The following is a 16288-nucleotide window of genomic DNA, read 5'->3' as shown; positions in this document are numbered from 1 at the left end:
GCGTTATGAAGGAGATGCAGTTTGAATGTCGATAACTTTAGTTTTGAGAAAAACGATATTTTTGCTTCTCTGTGTATTTATTTGCTTGCCGTTACACAGTTTGATGTTTTTATGACATAATGAAAAAGCCAAAAAATAGACCTGCAAAGTAATATAACTTCGCTAAATGAAGCTAAATGAAGCGAGTGTCAAAACACGGCTGAGGTTGGCCAGGTGTGGGACGTTTTACTTAGTCAAGCTCTGAGCTGCTACTGACTGACTGCCACTGACTGCCCTGCGGCATTCCTGTCTTTTCGCTGATGCGTACTATGTCCACAGGGTTGCCATAGATCGCATTAGATATTATTTTTCATAGCTAAAAGGAAATTACCACCGATATACTGACAATATCATTACATTATATGAAAAATGTAATTTGACTATGATAGGTTACTGTTTTGTTTATAACTCCTAACTATGGCGAACTTTTAAATAAAACTTTCTGAGAAGATAGTCAGGATATGTATGATGCCATATATAAAATATCCCAGAAAATTTGATTTCCGATTTTTCGTCAAACGCTCCCCTTAAGACAAAGACAACTGCGAAGGTGGAGAGAGAGGAGCCGAAGGTTGAAAAGTCTCAGGAAACAGATCCTTAAGAAAAAAGCCAGAGTCTGATAATCAGAGGAAGAAGAAGACGAAAGAAGTTTCTCTTCATACAAAGGCTGTGACGAAAGAGGATGTTCTTCCGCAGCTGGTGGGTCTTGAGTGAGTGGTGAAAGTAGTTCCGATTCGCCGATACGTGGCGGGAACTCCCGCGAAGAAGAAGTCGTCAACTAGAGTACGATAGTAAACATAAAAAAATGTGGAACGCTTTCACGATTAGCGTGTCATCCTTGCGCAAGAGCCATGCTAATCTTCTCTGTATCGTTCCAATTAGTATATGTACTGCCGAAGCAAGTACTGGCTAAATTAAGAAGGACATCAAATGTTGAAGCGGGTAGTTGTGCGACATGATGAACAACTGGAGCGGTGTCAACACAAGACTTGAAGCTATACGGCGAAGCGAAAGCGTGGAGCGTCATGGCGTGACGCGCGAGAGGCTCCGTGGCAAGTACTAGAAGAGAGTCACAGCGTGGCGCGAAGCGTCATGCTAGGGCGCGAAAGGGTCAAGGTGAGGAGCGCGTGAAGCGTGAGAAGCGCACGAAGAGCAAGACGCGCTCCTGGCGCGAGACAAGAGAAAAGGCCAACACCTCAACTCGGGGAAGACGAATAGGAAGCCACTAAACACTCTCTCTAGAAGACAGACGCTCTGTATCGTTCCTAGAAGCGGGAGACGAAGGTGAAAGTCTGTACCTCTTAACAGGCAGATTCGAATCTTGAAAGGTTCATGAGAGCATCCAGCTGTTGTTGCAAACCCAACAAAATCTTACGCGTTGGAGAAGCCACTCTCTCGGGAGAAGGGCTGAACCTGAGAGAAGGAAAGGGGCGAGAGACGTATACTTCCTTCCACAGGGAAGAAGCTCCAGCCCTTGCCTTAGCGCGACTGGGGGGTCGAGTAGAGTGATCATTGAAAAACACTTTATTCTCTTCTGCAGAGGAATATCCACGCAACTTTCGGGGAAGAGTACAAACGTCTAGAGGAAGAGGACGTGAAGCGTCCTCTCCTCTAAGCTTCTCTTAAGAGGGCGAGAGTCCAACCGAGAGCTCCAACCCCGTGGGCGGGGAGGACGTGTCGGAGGACGAGAAGCAATCCTTCAGGATGCGTGCCTGAGCACGATCCCTGGCAGCCTGGGTAGCGTCATCAGGACCTGCCGAAGGGACGCCAGATCGGTGGGAAGCCCCGTAACCCTCATGCGGCTTTCGACATGCCCCCTCCCTGGTCCTGGGAGTTCGACAGAGGTCCAGGCCTAGAGGCATTATAGGGCCGATCTGACGCCCCCTCCACAACACTAGGGGCACTAGCACTAACACTATGCGTTTGAATTGCATTCACTTTAGTTTCAAGAGCACGCATTGACTCCACACGAGAGCCAGGGAATTACCTTCTGCAGCAACAAACTACAGGGTTAGTAACAAAATTACTACAGGGTTACTAGTAGGAGAAAACCCTGACTGTCCAACTAAGGATGCACTCTAGGAGGAAGATTTCCTCAGCCTATCACGCTCCAATTTAAGCATATAGGCTTCATATTTCTTCCACTCACCCTCAGACAATCCCACACATTCATTACCGATTATCATAGAGCATTGAACACCCTTACATATCATACATAAAGAGTGAGGAACTATCAAAGTCTTCGATAGCCTCACCTTACATTCACCCAAGCTACAGACTCGATAGCTAGAGGTAAGACATCTTAATTATAAGAAAAGTCAAAAGCAAAATCAAAACGGTCCACAAAGAGCGTATGCCAAGTCACAGATCCAGTCGAATACCAAAAAACAACCAAAATACTTAAGTGACAACAAATTTCGAAATCCAAAAGGCGGAGGAACTGACAACAGGTGTTGACAGTCCGGCGACAGAGAAAATCTGAATAGAAAATGGGAATGGTTCCTGATACCCGCCTCCCAGCGGCGGGAATGGGTACTAACCACCTGACCGGCCACTGCGTGTGCCGCGAAATTTGAAATTCTGTCGGACCTTCGGAGAATACAGCTATATATATATCTGGCAGGTAAGTCTCATGAACAAACTTAATTTTATCATAAAAATATCATTTTTATATAAGTAACTTACCAAGTAATTACATTGCTGAATCCCACACTGACAGGAGGTGGGATACATGGACATATTTTACCCCAAAACATTATTAATGGTAATGAATTTGAGAACAGAAAGTTGCTAGCATTGATACAAAGCTTGTTGTTTCCTTACCTGGTATGAGAGCTACTACAAGTGGGAGCTTTGCAGTGAAAGACATTTCCATTGCTAGTAAAGCATCAAAAGTTGCCCCTGCCCTGGGCGCAGTACCACAATAACAACCAGACAAACAAACGCTGTCACCTACATCACCATCCACTAAAAAACTGGTGAGCACTCCAGGTACAGTACATGGTACCCCCAGGCTCCCCTAGAACTTGGCACCCCATGTTAAGGCGAAGAGAACAAGGACAGAGAGAAAGCTTCCTATGTTTCATCCCCCAAAACCATGCCAGCCACTGACAACAGACCCAGGATACTGCAAGTAATGAGTTGCGAAGAACGGACCTAAAGTACTGCATTTTTCATACACCGTTTCAATATCCCTTAAGTAAAACATGGCAAAGACTGACTTGCACCTCCAAAATGTTGCTTGCAAAACGAGAGAGACAGATTACGTCTGAAAGCCAAAGACATTGCCACGGCTCTTATTTCATGAGCCTCTACTTTACATAAGGGCAGTAAATCATCTTGAACTCTCAAATTTGCTTCTAAATCTCAGGTCTTCAAAAGAATGATAATGCATTCTTGGACAAAGGACAGCTGGGGTCTTTCAGAACAGAACAAAAAGATTCTGAAGAACCTCTAAGGTTTTTGGTTCTTTCAAGGTATACTCTCAAGGTTCTTACAGGACAGAGGACTTTCTCTTGACTGGATGGGCAGAGTACTTCAAACAGGCTCTTGATTGAAAAGGAGCGAGGCCACAGGTTAGTCAGGTCCTCATTCTTGGCCAAAAAATCCAAAATCAGTTAGTATACAGCATTGCCTTGTGAGAAACCTACCCTTTATCAATGGCATGAAGCTCACTGGCTTCCTTGGTTGCAGCCAAGCCATCAAGAATAAGGTCTCCTTCAGAAACAAGACTGTAAAGTCTGACGATGAATCCAAAGGTTCAAATAGCCGGTCCTGACAGCCACTGAAGGACCATGTCAAGCAACTTTTTCTCCCAAGGGTTTTGACCCCTTACTAGTATTCAATTGTTTTATTAAATCGCTGATGTCTTGGTTCGAAGACAGGTCTACTCCTCTATGTTTACATACTGAACTCAACATCTCTCTGTAACCGTTGATGGTAGATGTTGAGAGTCCTTTTGAGGTTCTAAGATGTAATACAAAATCTGTGATTTGGGTTACAGATGTTTGAGAAAGGAGATATTTCGCTTCCGGCACCACTTCCTAAAAACTGCCCACTTGGATTGGTAGGCTGCAGTAGAAGATTGTTGCCTACACTTAGCTTGTTTAGCCTCTGCAGCCTTCCTTGAAAATCCTTTTCACTCTGATTTCAAGCTCCCTGACAGTCTGAAGCCTGTCAGAGTGAGAGTGGATAACCCTTGATGGAATTGGAGAAAGTGCGGCTGTTTGAGAAGATTTTTCTTTTGAGGAAGTAGCCTTGGGAAGTGTCAAAAGGCCTAGCAGATCGGGGAACCACTCCTTGTGTGGCCAAAAGGGAGCGAGTAAGGTCGTTGACATGTTGTTGTGTGCGCTGAACTTTTTCAACACTTCCCTCACCATGCTGAAGGGAGGGAAAGCGTAAAGGACAAGGTTCCACCAGTCCTACAGCATGGCATCCGTCGCCCATGCTTGCGGATCCTGAGCTGGGGAACAGTATAACGGAAGACGATGGTTCCTTGACGTCGCAAACAGGTCTAACAACAGTATCAAGAAAAGCTTCATACAGGTCGGTGCACACCTGTGGATTGAGTGTCCACTCAGTCAAAAGAACCTGTTTGTTATGACTAAAAATTTGTGACAGGACATTCATCCTCCCCTGAATAAAAGGGTCACTAATTGGGTCTCATTGCTCCACCCACAGAAGAAAATCCTTTGTCATCTGTCGGAGAAGGAAAAAGAATGAGTCCCTCCTTGATTCTTGCTGTCTGAACAAATTTCCATTGTCTTGATGAAGGTTTTGCGTTGCAAAATGCTGAAGTGCAAAGATGAATCACTTTTTTCCTTTACATTGATGTGGAGGTTTCTTAAACAGGAGACCTTGTTTTAAAACCTCCATATCACTGAGAAGGGCTCCTCAACCCAGGTCTTAAGCTTGAAAAAAGTATAACGTTAGGTGGGGTTTGTTGGAGCCTGAGACTTCCCTTTGCAAATCTGTCTTTTGCCAGCCACCAGTGAAGGTCCTCTTTTATTTGGGGAGTGATGTTGAAAATGAACGAATCCGGGAATGACTTCCTTTGTCATTTGGCCTTGAGGTAAAATTGCAGTACACTTGTGTGTAGCCTGCCTAATGGAACAAACTTCTCTATGGAAGAGAGGTTAAGAAGACTCATCCAGAATTTTTTGGCTGAGCAGGAAACAGATTACTAAAAGTCTTGGACTTTTCTGTGACAATTTAGGATCCTTTGTTGGGATGGAAAAGCCTGAAAACTCAGAGTCTATCACTATCCCCAAATATAGAATAGACCTGGGACTACAACAACTTCTTGAAGTTTATTAAAAGACCTAAATCTTGAGTGAGACAAAAGAGTTTTCTGCAGGTCCTCTGTGCACTGAGATCTTGAGGGAAGCATAGGAGCCAATTGTCCAGGTACAGAGAGATGTTTATCCCCATGAGATGCATCCACTTCGCTAGGGGAGCAAGTGCACGGGTAAAAACTTGAGGGGACGTGGAGAGTCCGAAGCAAAGTGCCCAGAGCTGAAAGACTCTGCCCTGGAACACGAATCTCAGATACTTCCTGGAATCCGGGTGAACTGGAACGTGGAAGTATGCATCTTGCATATAGATTGTAACCATCCAGTCTCCCTGATGGATGGCATCCCAATACCAACTGGTTCATCTCCATTTTGAATTTGTTGTTTGAACAAAAGGTTCAGGGCACTGACATCCAGGACAGGTCTCCATCCTCCTGATGACTTGGGAACCATGAACAGGTGGTTGTAAACCCCTCCGTGTTTACATCTTGACTACTTCCATGGCTTTTCTTGTAGAGTTGACACTTCAGAGAGGGCTAAAAACCTCTCTGAGTCTACTGAGTAGGCTGTTAAGCTGATGGGAGAGGTTACTAAAGGAGGTTTCTCCTGAAAGGGATTGCATAGCCCTCTTTCAATACTTTCCAGCACCCACGGCTCCACATTCTTCTTTTCCAGTCTGTCCAGAAATGGAAAGTCTTGCTCCCACTGGAACATGGAGGACAGGAACTCACTTTCGAGGTGCAGTTAGACTTATTAAGGGTTTCTTGGTTGGTCTGGAAGTTTGGGGTTGGTTCTATGTTGGGTCTAACAAAACGACCTCTAGAACTTCAAAGGGCTGTTGCTGACAGGGTAATGACATTCTAGTAGCTGTGGTAGAAGCAGTGGCTCATGTGGGAACTTAGTCCTTTTGGTGGGTTGAGCAAAGAGGTCCTGAGTTGATTTCTGTTGTAGCTCTACTGAAACCCGTTCCAGGGTGTCCTGCGGGAGTAGACTATTCTTGTCCAGGGGGCAAAAAAGAGTGAAGAATGTTGCGATGGGGTGACTCCTTTTGCTGTGAACGAGCATTACAAATTTCGTTTTTAAGGACTCCTGTTGTGAAAATGGTCGCCAGCTCTAGTGCTCCATCTCTTGGTTCTGTCAGCTTGACAGCCAGCACTCCCAGCCAGTCTGATGCCAGTTCTCTTGAAGGGACGTACAGTCATTCTATTTTCTTGGCTAGAGCCCCCACCATCCAGTCCAGAAAACTGAGGACCTCAAGGACTTTAAAGATGTCTTCAAGCAAAGGTCTAATTCCGAGATGGTGAAGAGAATTCTGGCCGACAAGAAAGCAGAACGACGAGAAGCATCTATGATACTGGAGAAGTTCCCTTGAGAGGAGGTAGAAACTCCCAAGGACAAAGCTTCTCCAGTTGCATAAGACAGATACTTCTGCCTTCAATATCAAGTCGGAGAGCAAGAACAGCTTTCTTGACGAAGATAAAACCATATGTGGAAGTCTGGCAGTACCTGGTGGTTGTTGCATCAAGAAGGCCAAACCCAGAGACGAAGGGATGGCTGGAGAGAAGAAAGACGGGTAACAGATCAGGAAAAACCTGAGCAGTGCCGAGTAATTAGATGTACACATCTCTTCTACAGGTTCCTTGATGGAGGAAGCGGGTGATCCTGGGGGGTTCACGGTCTCTTGCACTACCGGAGTTGGCTTTTGAAGAAGGCTCAGAACTTTATCAAGCCAGAGTTGAAGTGGCGCCACAACAAAGGATCTTGAGCAACAGACAGATATTCATCTGAGGAATCAAGTACTGGAGTCTCTCCTTGGAAAACAAGATGCTAGAAAAGGTGGACTTCAAGAGGTTTGCCCACAGAAACTGGAACTTGGAACTGGGTGCCCACTTGCTGTCGGAACAGACAATGACTACTTGAAGCAGCAACACTCTAAAGGCATTCTTCGCGGACACTTGGCACACAAAGGATGGGTGCTCGGTGATTTGACGTTCAAACTCCATGCTGTCATACACGGGCTCTTCCAACTCGGAATCTGGGCGCCCACGAACTGGAAAGGCAGAAACTGCATGCTCATGTCATGGGCGCTCAGATCAAGTGTGCTCATATGATGGGTGCTCGGACACTGGGCGCTCTAGAGATGATAGCTTGGACACCAAACGATCTTCAAGTTGGCGCTTACACACAACACTATCGTACACTGGGCGCTTGGACGCTTTGCGCTAATAAGCTGGACTGGCACACACTCTTTTGGGGTTGGAGTGCACTTTTGCAACTGAAGGGTGCGAGAATCTCTCGCTGGCGACTCCCAAAAACTACGAGAAGGGAGAGGGCTACGTTCTCTCTCTACAGCTCGCTTACAAGAAGGGGGGGAATCTGTTTCCAAGGAAGTGCCCGGCCTTTTCAATGGCCCAGAAACTTTCACAAAATGGCCACTGAGCTTCTTGGGTGCGGGAGGGTCCGAATCACTTGATGATAGGGCATGTACAGCCATTCGAACGCCTTTCCAATGGCGTTCTTCCGCAGCCTGGGATTGGCAGACAACAGGCTCGGATGAGGCGACAACTGCTTGTGGGCAAACCCCACCGACCTCCCTTGGACTGCCAGTTTGCTTCCTCCCAGGTGAGCAAGGGGAGTTTAGCAGGGACCTTGGTATGCGAGTCATATTTTGCAGAAGTGAGTCTAGTTTTGCAGCTTGTGCTGCAATACCTAATGCTAGACAAACTAGAGTCACACATAATAGGTAAAAAATCCAATTAGGTAAGTCACAATCGAAGATATAATCCAGAACTCTAGCTAAGCTAAATAGCCGCACTACCAAAAGCAAAGAGTACTTCACCAAAGACGATCTCCGACCATCTGGTGAAAACAAATCAAGAGCTGCTAATAACTGGTGTTCAATCATTAGCCGGCAGAAACGAACTGAGCTCTTTAGCTATGTTGTACCTATTCTTTCCCAAAAGTGGGCGGGGCAGTATACCTACACCCAAAACAAAAGAGTACTACCGCGAATTTCGAATTTTGAGCTGCCGTGTAAAGTGGAAACTATAGCTATGTAATTATTTGGTAAGTTACTTATATAAAAATGCTATTTCTGTTTTGGGTTTATATCCAAGCTTTATAAAGAAAGTTTTTCAATTTCTTTATTCCTTATCGGGGGTTATCTATATATATATTTTACAGTTTTTGCCACTGTGCAGCAATGGTTACGTTTGGTTCCCTGTTTTTTAGTCAGCTGTTCGTCACTGCATATTTTGCAAGCATAGTATTAGGATATTTTGTATTTTTTGAGATCCACATACAGTAAAGCCCCATATTCGCGGTCTCACGATTAGCGGACTCACCTATTCGTGGATTCCCAATGGAACACATATACACATTATTCACATAAAATTCGCCCGTTCACGGTATTTTTCACTGAGAAATATTCACTTATTACTGTATTTTAATCTCATTTTCATGACTAAATGCACTTTTTGTCATAAAATTATTAAAATACTCAGGTAGTGCTCAAGTTGCGATAATTAGCCTTAAAATAACTCAATTTTGCAATGGGGTAAGCAATTAATACCAATACGACAATATTTATAAAATATTTTTAAATTTCGTGTGGGTGCAGGGAGTAGTGTACAATCAGGCAGTGAGAGAGACCAAATTACAATAGACCAACTTCTTTTCCTCCATCTCTTTAACCCATCTTCTAGTTAAAAAAGTAAAAGAGAATGATAAAAGTATTGTTAGTAATGTTATACTCTTGCATAAATGCGTACAGCCAAATCAGATAACAACAGCCGTTTTGCTTGTATTTCAACCATCGTACGGTAAGACACAATTACCGTAGTTATAGTACAAATGAAGTTAAGTAAAATAGGACTGATATATTTTTACATTATACCCTTATTCACTATGGATAAAAGATCGGCAAGGAAATATACTGCTAAATTTAAGCTGCAAGTTGTAGCTGAAGCTGAGAAGCTGAGAAAACAATGTTCAAGCTGCTAATGGCTATAAATTATCGTGCATCGGCAACATGGATGAAACTCGGCTGTAATTAAAATTGGACAGAAAGCATTTTAATCAAAACTACTGGGCATGAAAGAACACATTACTGCTATTTTTACGCCGAAAAACGATAAATATGTAAAGCTCGTATTGTGATGAAATCAAGTGAAAATAGTGAACAGAAATCTTTATTTTTTTTACACAAAACAAACGGCCCCAAACGGCCAACGTCATCTATTAAAGAAAAAATTGCTAAGTTAATTTCAACGAGACGTAATTAAGTTATATTTCGACTTAAAAGCACTTCATATAAAGAAAAATAACCTTGCCCCATATAAATAAAATATCTAGAGTTTCATTTATGTTAACTACAGGTAAGAAAAGCACTCTGAACTGAGTTAAATAAAGCAAAATAAACTTAACCTGTAATTGATTTCTAAACCAAAACATTGATCGCAATTTATAATACAAAAGCAATATAAGAGTATATACAGTATTATTGGATACAGTGAATTAAGCATAACATTTTAAAAGATCCATGGAAAAGATGCATATTCCTTATGTTGACGTTTGTATAATATGACGTGAATATAGTGTACAGCATAATGTAGGCTAGGCTACCGTATATGTATACAATATACCATAGTGTAGGCTAAGCTAATTCTTGTTTGTTATTCAATTTCTCTTTGTATTGAATTATCCTAAGTCACTCTGCATGAACCTCCAGAATTAGCTGATATTAATAATTACTATATCGTGTATGTATAGAGTATACTTTATACTGTAGGGTAGGCTACCATACATGTATACAGGCAGTACCCGTTAACGGTGGGCTCGGTTAATGGAGATCAGGTTTTATGGCCTTTGTCTAGCGACGAAAATTGGCAATTTTCGGAGCCGAAAGTCGCTGATTTTTGCTTATCGGTGCCGATAATTGGGTATTGGCGCCAATAAATACCTAACAGAGGCGCAGATAACCGAAAATCGGCACTTTTTGGCGCCGATAAGCCCGAAAATCGCTGAAAAAATGCTGGAAATCGCCGATTTTCGGTTAACATCACACCCCTAGAACAGAACCCGCACTGATAACTGAGGACTGCCTGTACATGGTACTGAATACCCTAGTGTAGGCTAGCCTATATTTGAGGTATGTTTTTTCCACCAAAGGATGGGTTTTCTTCCAACAAACAATGGGTTCTTTTGGAACCTAACCCCATCGTAAGTGGGATAATACCTGTGTAAGCATTTTTAGTTTTTTTTTGTGTTTGAACTATCAAAATAGGAGTTCTAAGTATTTTTAGAAGGGTTCTAAGTATTCGTGGGTTTTAGCTATTCGTGGGGGGGTTATGCATCTCCCGCAAATACCGGGGGTTTACTGTACTTCCCCTTAATTGTGCTAAAGTTTGGAAATTTCTTTGACATTAAACATGACTCATCTTACTTGTGTGGGCATGGAAGCTAAACCCTGTGGATTGTTTAGATCATATTTGTCATCCTTGGGCAAAATCCTGTAGCTGCACTGCCCTTCCTGTAGGGGGCAAACAGTGTTCCCCTCAGCAGATCTTGGATCAGTGAGTGTAGAAATGTCTTTCAGACTTCTGGACACCCTTGTCCATTAGGCTGCCTACTTCTCTTGCGATGGCTTAGCTTAAGTACTGTTCATCTCCAGTGTCTTTACGGGATGCTCTATGGGCAAGAACCCATAATGGCATACAGCCCACTCAATCAAAAACAACAGCAACAACAATCCACTCTGCCACCACACATCTCCATCTCCATCCAATCTCTTGTCACTCTTAGGAAGGATCTTGTCTACTCATAGTCTGCTCTTTCAGGGTCCACTTTTATTTTATTCCTCTTACTCCTCTCCCACCTCATCCCCAATTCCAACAACCCCTTCCCTCAAGACCATTTGCTCAGCAGAAGTCTTTTTCCTGGTCCAGCTCAAGATTATTGCCTTTGTGTTCCATGATTAGTATTTCACTTTAGTTAATTCATCCATGTTTACGTTGACTGCAGCCTTGCAACCATCTACTTCAAGGACACTACCTGGATGCTAACTTTCTAAACAGACAGTACCACACATCTTAAACTAATATCATAGACTACATGGAAAATTCTGATAAATATAAGCCTGAAGCTCATCCTAACCACTTGGCATGGCTTCACATATATACATAAAGTCTTAGTCATTAAATTTTGAGAGCCAAGAGAGTAAAATGGACTGAAGTTCCTAATAGTTTACCAAAAGGGAGATGTCAATCCAATCTGTACATCTTGAAAGTGTATCAGAGTACCAAGACAAGCTATTGGATGGATGTCATAAGGACAGAGGATAAAAGAAAGACTTATTGAACAAGTAATGGTACTGCACTATAACACAAGATCTAGAGAGTTAAGGTAATGGAAAATATGTCTGAAGAATAATCATTCACTGGGCCAGGCATCTAGTCCAAGAGGCCAAGGGAAGGCTCAAGGTCTGCAGCATGCTCAATCCTACCTATGGTCTCCCTCTCATCAGGAGGAAGGGACCACTGCCACTGATCCTTGAACAGGGAAGGAGCTCACTCAAAGTCATATGGAAACTCTTGTGACAATACTTCTTGGAATTCTTCTTGCGTGAGTAAGAGGGGGCAGAAGAACTTCATCTTATTCCATCCACCAATCATGCATCCAACATACAGTGCAATGGGAACTATTCAAAACAATAATCATAGTCACTACTGGAATACAGATTGTGACTGATATAGCAGGGGTACTTTCTCCCTGTAGGACGACTGCTACAGGAGGCTCAGTTGCAGTGCACTCCTTAGGGTTGGGGAACATGATCCAATGCAGCAACATAAAAGTCCTTTGGCAATGACTAGTAAGACCTAAGTGATCGAGGAATGCCAAAAAAATTGGCTCCCTGGGATACCTGGGGAAGGCAACATCTGCAATGATGTAGTCATCCCGGGAGCAGCCAGCATAACAGGGAATGTGCATGAGTTAGGGTTTCACCTGGGCTGCACACCTCGCTCATTAATAAAGAAGTGCGCGTGGCAGCTGCCCACCTTGGACAGAGCATGAGAAGAATGTGATGAAGTAGCAAGGACAGGGGTGAGGCACCCAAGCAGAAAAAAGCTAAAGAGGCTTAGTAGAATCAAAATGGGGAGTGTTTCCTACCAGTACACTAGCAAACACTATTCAGACTTTTTCCACTTTTTACCAAGCATTTTCCATTGCAAAGGAAACACATTCAAACATTACTCACAGGGTAATTTGGAGCCACAAGACCTACTACCCTTGCAAGAAGAAAATTGTTGGAGACCCAATAACATGACACAACCTCCCTTGTCTGGTACAATGCTCTTCTGTTTTCTTGGTGTCTATAAAAAAAAATTCCAAATACACAAGAAAAAGCTTAAAGCTTCAAGAGCCAAGGAGTCATGGCAAAGTACAGTAAGACATCCATTCTTGACTTGTAACCATGTTTCAGTGACTGATTCCAACTCATGCTGACAAACTCCTACATCAGAGGTGAATATTTGTATTCCTGCAGGGAAACTATCTTCTAGATAAATTTGGCCAGCTGTAGGCTATGCAGGCAGGATTGCCTAACCTTGGCTAGCCAAAGACAGAAAAATCCTTTCAGTACTGATTATAATAAATTATGTGATATTTAACACTTCATTATAAAAAAGACTTTGTGCAAGATAATTTTTGCCAAACTGCAGGCAACAGTATATGTTCTGGGTATGTTACAATAAACACGGCTGTGTTTGGAAGATACAGTATTCTTTTTAGACCTATGATTTTTTCAGCTAACAAAAGGTTTCTTATAATGTAACCTCACTGTGAGTAGCAGTGGAACTGTCTTGAATTCACAGAACAACTCACTAACTAGCACAAAAAGAATGGTTAATACTGTATCTAGGAATAATTGTGAGGTATGAACTAGCCTCTACAGTTCATGTGACTCATTTGCTGTTTAACAACTCTGATTATTTTTTGTAAGTAAGGAAAGCATTTTATTTCTCATTTTCGAACATATTCCCAAACATTTCACCTGGACTGCAAGCGTGATTTTAGATTGTAAAATGGAATACAATTAATGGATTTCTTTTACATTTTTATATTTCAATGAAAAAAATTCAAGCATGTGGACATACTAGCAAGGTGTTGGTGAGCAAACTGACATTAGTTTTTCCTTGTGTTTTAAACAATTCAGATTATTCTCTGTTTTTGACAACTGCAACTCAAGTAAATCAACACATACAATATGAGCTTTTAAACAAATGGGAATTATGCCGCACATTTTAGCAAAAGCTAATGGCATACAACAGTTGGCCATGAAAGAGCAGGGTAACATGATTAAATCAGACTACAACACAGTTCACGCTATATGATTATTCATAGTGTATCTGTATATAATAGTAATAAAAATGACAGAAAAACATGAAAAAGTCTTGATGCTAAAAGTATATGAAATTTCTTTGATGAGTGCCTGGACCCTCTCTTTGCCATGAGTAAATACAATTGATACATGTTAGAAGAGAAATGTCTCAATCAGTGCTAATTGCAGCATCCATTCTACTTTGTAGTTTCCATTGCAAATGTACATGTCAATTTCTGAGACGTAGGTCAGATGAAGACGATAACTTTTTTGTTCATGTAATGCCTCTACAGGATCATGTCAAGATTAGCAAACCCAACCTCTCCATGTTAAGAACAGTGAACCCAATGATCCCCACGTACAGAATGGCCAACCCTTTCTGGTCCGAACTCCAATTCCACATGAGGGCTAGTACTAAACACAGCGAAACAGTGATTCATCTACACTGTGTCACTGTGTTTATTACTAGCCCCTGGGGGGTCAAATGTATTTCACTTTGTTTAGTACTAGCCCCTGGGGGATCAAATGTCTGGTACCAAAGTGTTCATGCTTAGAACAGCGAACTCAATTATTCCCATGTAAAGAATAATGAACCCAATAATCCTCTTGTAAAGAATAGTGAACCCTGCTGCGAGTGGGTTCGTTAATCTTGACATGATCCGCTCTCAGTGTGAAGTGCATCTGTCCTTCTATGAAAGTAAAACTGAGGTTTGTCTACATTCATAATGCTTATTCCAAATAATCTGAGCTATGATATGCAACCCCTGACCCTTAGGAAAGGTAGGGTTATGGTGAGGTGCAATACATGATACCTGTGACAAGTTAGGGATACAGCTTCTTATGATACACTGTCCCTGTGATAGGATTGAGATGTGGTGAACTGTGATACAAGGGGCCCTATTACAGGTTAGGAAGAACCACATACCCTTTGATATGTTAGGGAGGTTAGTGACACAGCACCCTATGAAGCACAGCCCCATATGATAGGTTAGGGATAGGACACCTTTAGTTAGGTTAGGATGCAGACCCTGTTCTTCAATGTTTGTGCATAGCAAGCTAATGGCCCTGGCAGTTATGATACCTACCAGATACCACATTAGTTTGTATCCCCCAGCCAAAAATCTTAGTTTCCAACTGTGAGGCTGTGGTCCCCATAACAATTTACCGAAATCCCTCTGAACACTGAAATGTGGCTATTCAAAATAGTTTTTATATGATGCGTTGATTTTTTTCATTTGTCATAAATAAAACTTTTTCAGTTCGGATTTCTCCTAGTTTGTGGAATTTAAACTCTTAAATGACTCAACTGACTTGCAAAGGGTTATAACAGCTTTGTAGAATTTACACTGGGCTACACTAGTTTGAATAACGTTTTCACTAAAGTGTAACACCCTGGGCTAGGCTAAAGTGACAAATTTAAATTAAACAGGACACATACATCAAAGTAGCTAAATCAATCGACCTTACCTACGCTAACATAGCCTACCTTTATCTTCCAAAGGGCTTAGCCTTGCCGTCACTGTTAAAAGCAGCCTAGGCTATTAGGCTATTCTACCATGCAAGGCAAGTCAGATTAAACTTTATTTCAAGGGCATCACTAATTAAAAACTTGCCTAAAACTACAGGAGACCTTCGTCTTGGGAACTGGATAATTCTTACACGTTTAGATTAGGTCCTAAGCCTTTGTTATGCTACACCCTCAGCTAAGATTCCGTGACAGACGTTATTTTTACTCTGATGTGAGGAGGCAGACTTCCACCAGAATTAGTCTTTCTTAATGTTAAATACGAATTACTGACGGGAAAATAAGAAAACTCACCATTGTAACGTTTAACACAAGTCAAAAGTCACTAGCGTAATGTGTCAGCTGACGAATGACGACCACAACAAAGTTTAGGGATAGTTCAACACAACCAAATATGCTCTGACCAAACAATAAATGTCATCCGAATAAAATCCATTAAATTACCAGTAAAGAGAAATTTCAAATATCTAAATTCTTTCTTTATTTTTTTTTAAATAGCAGATATCCCCAGATATTTCATAGTGTTGTAAAAGTCGTAGTAAACGTAACCGGCTGCTTTATCTACGTACAGCACAGTCCAGACGCTAAGCCTTCAGTGCCCAAAAATTATAGATACCATGCACTAACCGATTGCCGGAAGATAAGAAGCCAAAAGGAGAAAATAAAATATTAAGAAAGTAGAAAACGCAATAAAGAAACATAAATTTAGCATAAGTAAGGAAGTAAAAGAGAAAGCTTAGTTTCAGAGACACGAGACAAAGAAAGAAGAAAAAAAAAAGCCTAACACTATCTCAAGTGCTCTAAAGGAAGACTTTTTAAGAAAAAAAAAAAGAATAACAACACGAGTAAAGGTTTAATAAAAAAACGATTTAAGTCAAATTGTACCATAGTGTGATACTGAACATGTTGGGCAAGTACACAACAAATAAGGCAAAGCTACTTTTTGTAAAACTTGTACTGAAAAGTTAAAAAAAAAAATAAAAATACAAGACTCTGTGGAGACTTGACAAAATGAAAGGGCCAGTTGCTGTATTCACTGTTAAAGAAAAAAGTACA

General features: G+C 41.8%; 1 protein-coding gene and 1 non-coding gene across 2 annotated transcripts in view; both read right to left on the bottom strand.

The window, feature by feature from the left end:
- Positions 1-15626, bottom strand: part of RabGGTa (Rab geranylgeranyltransferase subunit alpha) — a 98379-nt gene extending 82753 nt beyond the window's left edge. The window contains exon 1 of the mRNA XM_067102275.1: positions 15527-15626. Coding sequence (XP_066958376.1) covers positions 15527-15529 — 3 coding nt within the window. The 5' untranslated portion in view covers positions 15530-15626. The remainder of the gene's footprint in view (positions 1-15526) is intronic.
- Positions 841-945, bottom strand: LOC136837787 (U6 spliceosomal RNA). Its single transcript, XR_010852772.1, has one exon. It is a non-coding gene; the product is annotated as a U6 spliceosomal RNA (small nuclear RNA).
- Positions 15627-16288: the final 662 nt, after the last annotated feature.

Source organism: Macrobrachium rosenbergii, chromosome 59 (assembly GCF_040412425.1).
Source record: "Macrobrachium rosenbergii isolate ZJJX-2024 chromosome 59, ASM4041242v1, whole genome shotgun sequence".
Taxonomy (NCBI): Eukaryota; Metazoa; Arthropoda; class Malacostraca; order Decapoda; family Palaemonidae; genus Macrobrachium; species Macrobrachium rosenbergii.
The sequence above is the reverse complement of the archived record's forward strand: the minus strand, read 5'-3'. Positions and strand labels throughout refer to the sequence as shown.